The sequence below is a fragment of the Sinocyclocheilus anshuiensis genome, unplaced genomic scaffold (genome assembly GCF_001515605.1).
Source record: "Sinocyclocheilus anshuiensis isolate Anshui unplaced genomic scaffold, SAMN03320099.WGS_v1.1 scaffold942, whole genome shotgun sequence".
NCBI lineage: Eukaryota > Metazoa > Chordata > Actinopteri > Cypriniformes > Cyprinidae > Sinocyclocheilus > Sinocyclocheilus anshuiensis.
In genome coordinates this window covers 635,101-639,175 of record NW_015536531.1, presented here as the reverse complement: position 1 = coordinate 639,175, position 4,075 = coordinate 635,101, and the positions used below count along the sequence as shown (strand labels likewise).

Here is a 4,075-nt window from a genome sequence, read left to right as displayed (position 1 = left end):
CGTCCGGTTTTGTGCGAGAGCAAAGGAAATTCGAGCGCGAGCGGAGAGATTCGTGCTCGCGCATTATATTAATGTGCTTTCGCGCTACAATTATGCGCTCTCGACATTTGTCATTAAAATAACGCCATATGATGCTAGAATTTCTAACTTCGAAACAATACCTTAAAAATAACAATATTCAGTATCATTTTCAATACATCAGAGAAGATTGCCACAACATTAAGGGCATAAGACTATTATACGTATTTAATTAATATAAGCTGTGGTTTGTATGCAGTGGTGTGTGCGCATTTGGGATCAATGGATCGATACTGTGGAAAATGAGTAATAAAACTCATTTTAAAAACTCATATTAAAATTATTTCAGTATTGAAAAAACAATGTTTTGACAACACTAATTTAAAGAATGCTTGTCACTAAACTGTTCTGGTGACCACTGACAGAAATGAACAAATACCATTTCATAAAATATATGTTTTTTATTTTCTACAAAAGAAATAAAGTAATACGGGTTTGGTATGAAATGCAGATGAGTGAATGATTACAGAATTTTCATTTTTGGGCGAACTATCCATTGAGGAAAAGAGCTTTATTCTCTCAGTTGAAATTCACCAAAATAATTGTGTTGCTTGTGAAGAATTGATTACTAAATTATTATTTTTTTGTGTGTATGTACAATGTGTTTTTCAATGTGACTATAAATGTTATTAGTATCATGTATGGTTATTATTTTTCTTATTTGATCAACAAATAAGTGAGAAGATAAAAGCGTATGGATAAAAGCGTCTGCTAAATCAACACCTTGATGTTGTATCACTCATTCATTCATCACTATGGACTGGTTGCAGATGGTGATGACCTTGGCAGAAGATCTGCTGCGCTCTGCAGCTCAGAATAGCAGAATCTCCATCCAACGCACTCAAGGAGGTTGGCTGCTGCTCAGTGCCCTCTCCACACTGGGTATGAATCAGTTTATTTCAATATGCCCACATAGACAAGATATGCCTATACTGTAACAACCAATGTGCTAGTTTATTTTCTGTTTTCAGACAGTTTTTTAACATCCTTTTTGTTCTTTCTGGTATTTTTATTCAAGGACCTACTGTAATGGAGCATCATTTGCCTCGATTGCTGTTGCTATGGAAATGTGCCTTCCCATTGTCTGTGAAGGATGTGGAGAATGAGCTGCGGCGTGGAGACTCTTTCACCTGGCAGGTGACCCTGGAGGGGCGAGCAGGAGCACTGTGCGGTGAGGGTCTTTTATGAATCATCTCACTTATGTCTCTCCTTTTCTCTCTGTAAAAATAAGATATTTTTTTCATGCACCTGTCCATCTGCTGATCTGCTCCCTTGACATCACAGTAATAAACTTTGTTTTAGGTTCTTTGCTGTTGACTGCAAATAGGAATAAACAGGATGTTTGGTCTTCATAGCTTGTGTCATCTCCCTTATAGCAATGAAGAGTCTGGTGGTGCACTGCAAAGACCTGCTCACCGATGATGTCATCAGTCGTTTGCTTCCTCTATTGTCCTGTGCAGTAGCCCTGCTCAATCAGTGAGTGGATCTTTTTTGCTTCAAATTAAGTTATTTTTCAAGCTTAAAATGCCCTTTTAAAGCATTGCAGAATGCAGATGTAATGTCAACAGGATGTTGATTGACAAATATTTATGGCATAACTCTTTTTAGGCTGCCCTCTCTCATTAAATCCTATGGAAACCAGATTAAAAATGCAGCCACTGTCTTTAGATTGAGAGTGTATGAGATCCTCACAATGCTTCAACCTAAAAGATATGAAGGTAAGCAAATTCTGAAATGATAAACTTGATTGGACTAGATCCTGTGATGATGTTTTATGCATTTTAATCAAGACTCACAGTTTGTGTTAATAAAAAAAGTTTGAATTGTCAGAATTACAGCAGAAAAACAAAAGAAAATATATTTTTGGGGGGAATTGGGAGGTGGGGGATTTTGTGTTGGACAGTGGGGGACTTTCAAGTCAAAAAGGTTGAGAAACACTTCTATAGGTTGATAGATCAGCCCGGATCACCCTGTCAGGGTTTAGTTTGTGAAAATGGCTGGCTGACTGTACATTATCCCTTACTTATTGAGTGGTCATTACCATGGTATTCAAGTGAAATGTGCTAAAGAAACAGTACATGTAAGTCATTTTTATTATGCTTTGAAATTTAAGAGAGCTGTTTAGGATACTTATTTTCATATCCCACAGTAACATATGAAAATTGGGACAGTTTGATTACCCAAATACGTATTTATTTGTTTATTGTGGTTTGGTTGTGTTTGCTCAGAGAGCTTTGGCACTGTGTTGAAGCTGCTGCTGAACGATCTGACCGGACCAGAAATCACAGCATGTGCTGTGCTGAACCTGCTGTCCTCCCTGTGCTACAGCCAAGACCTGGCACTGCTGGGCCCTGGACTGCATGATGTGGATCAGCACTACATTGAGGAACAGGTCAGATCACAATCTAATCATAAAGGAAATAGCCTTGTTAATGTGCAGTCAATGCCTAGTTACTGCACACTTCATTTTTAATCTCATTGTGTTTTCTGTCTGTTTAAAGCTCCATGGTGGTGGTTCAGGAGGTGGGACGTTAGAATATGACCCGTTTATCATCTTTGAGAAACAACAGGAAGTTCCTACCCCCCTCCCTCCAGCCTCTGCTTTAACGGCAGCAGCTGTCCAGCTGTTTGGAGTGATTTTCCCCCACCTGGGCATTCAGCAGAAGTATGTCCACTGACCTTTATTCAAGCAGTACCCTTCATAATGCTTCACATGTGCAAATGAACAGGTAATGAATGAATGATGATGAATAGTTAAACAGAAAATTCTCAGATGAAGTTGGCTATTTACTAGTTTGTTTCCCTCAACTCTGTAGTGCCTTTCATTTTCCTAATGGTGCATTCCAATTTGTAAATGATGTATGTAGTTTGTTTGTTTTATGCTACATTCACTAAAATGTGAATGTACACATTAACCAACATAACCGTTTAAAGTTATTCAGATTGTTAGGAGTAACTGATAATTTTACTGATAGTGAATGCTTGTGGGAACTGGCCTTAATGAGATCCAGAAACTTTTTTAAATCATTCCTTACGCATCATAGCCAAATTTACATCCAGACATCTGCATGCATTTGCATAATTGGGGGCTGTTCTGGCTATGTCCCATGCATTATTAAACATAGCAGTGGAGAGGAAATTATACTGATCATATGGGGCCATCGGTCCACCTGCAGTGCATCTTTCATCCCACTAGCAGCTTGTCTAGATTATTTTTTTATGTTTGTTTTATTGTTAGAAGTGCAACAAAGACGACACGCTTTTTGAATCTGCATTTTTACAGTTTTACAATTTTACATCTGTTTTTAAAGAGGATTTTAGGTAAGAACAGCTTTGGTTTCTAACTCATGGCATTAAGGCTGTGAAATCATAAACTCAACTAATATTTTGAAATACAATGGATAGATGAATGACTGAAATAATATCAGTATGCTTTAATCATGGTATTTTCGATGAAAAAATAGTTTGGATTTCATAAACCACATGACAATGCCTTTTTCAGGTAATCTAGTGAATTAAATACTCGCCAAAAAAAAGCATTACCACATGGTTTAAAAAATGTGAACCAATTTTTTTTTCACTTATTTCCTTTTAATTTAGGTCTTTTCTTTGTGGATGATTATGAATGAAAATGAATACGCCTCACAGTGCAAAACATTTACCATGAAGGAACACTAAAAGCCAAAAATCAGTAATTATGAGTAAATTTAGGCATCAAAACTAGAGCCCGACCGATATGGGTTTTTTGGGGCCGATACTACTGTCTTCACACACAGACGAAACTTACTAGAGAAGTGTGACATAATATAATATAGGGGAGCACGATGCACAAAGTAACGGGGGGTTAGTTGTAACACGTGGTTTTAATATTTATTTTACCATAGTCAAATTACAATTCTGGCTTAAGTAAATTTTTTATCTCAGTTTTTATTATTAATTTAAAATGAGACAAATCTGCTATTATTTTAATCTCCAATCTGTTATTTATCAGTTCGGG

General features: G+C 36.9%; 1 protein-coding gene across 1 annotated transcript in view; it reads left to right on the top strand.

Annotated features, from left to right (window-relative positions):
* Window positions 1-4,075, top strand: part of LOC107694966 (HEAT repeat-containing protein 5A-like) — a 31,191-nt gene that overhangs the window by 9,504 nt on the left and 17,612 nt on the right. Inside the window, exons 10-15 of the mRNA XM_016494700.1 lie at window positions 849-960; window positions 1,097-1,249; window positions 1,455-1,554; window positions 1,687-1,796; window positions 2,307-2,470; window positions 2,580-2,743. Of these exons, the coding sequence (XP_016350186.1) occupies window positions 849-960; window positions 1,097-1,249; window positions 1,455-1,554; window positions 1,687-1,796; window positions 2,307-2,470; window positions 2,580-2,743 (803 nt within the window). The remainder of the gene's footprint in view (window positions 1-848; window positions 961-1,096; window positions 1,250-1,454; window positions 1,555-1,686; window positions 1,797-2,306; window positions 2,471-2,579; window positions 2,744-4,075) is intronic.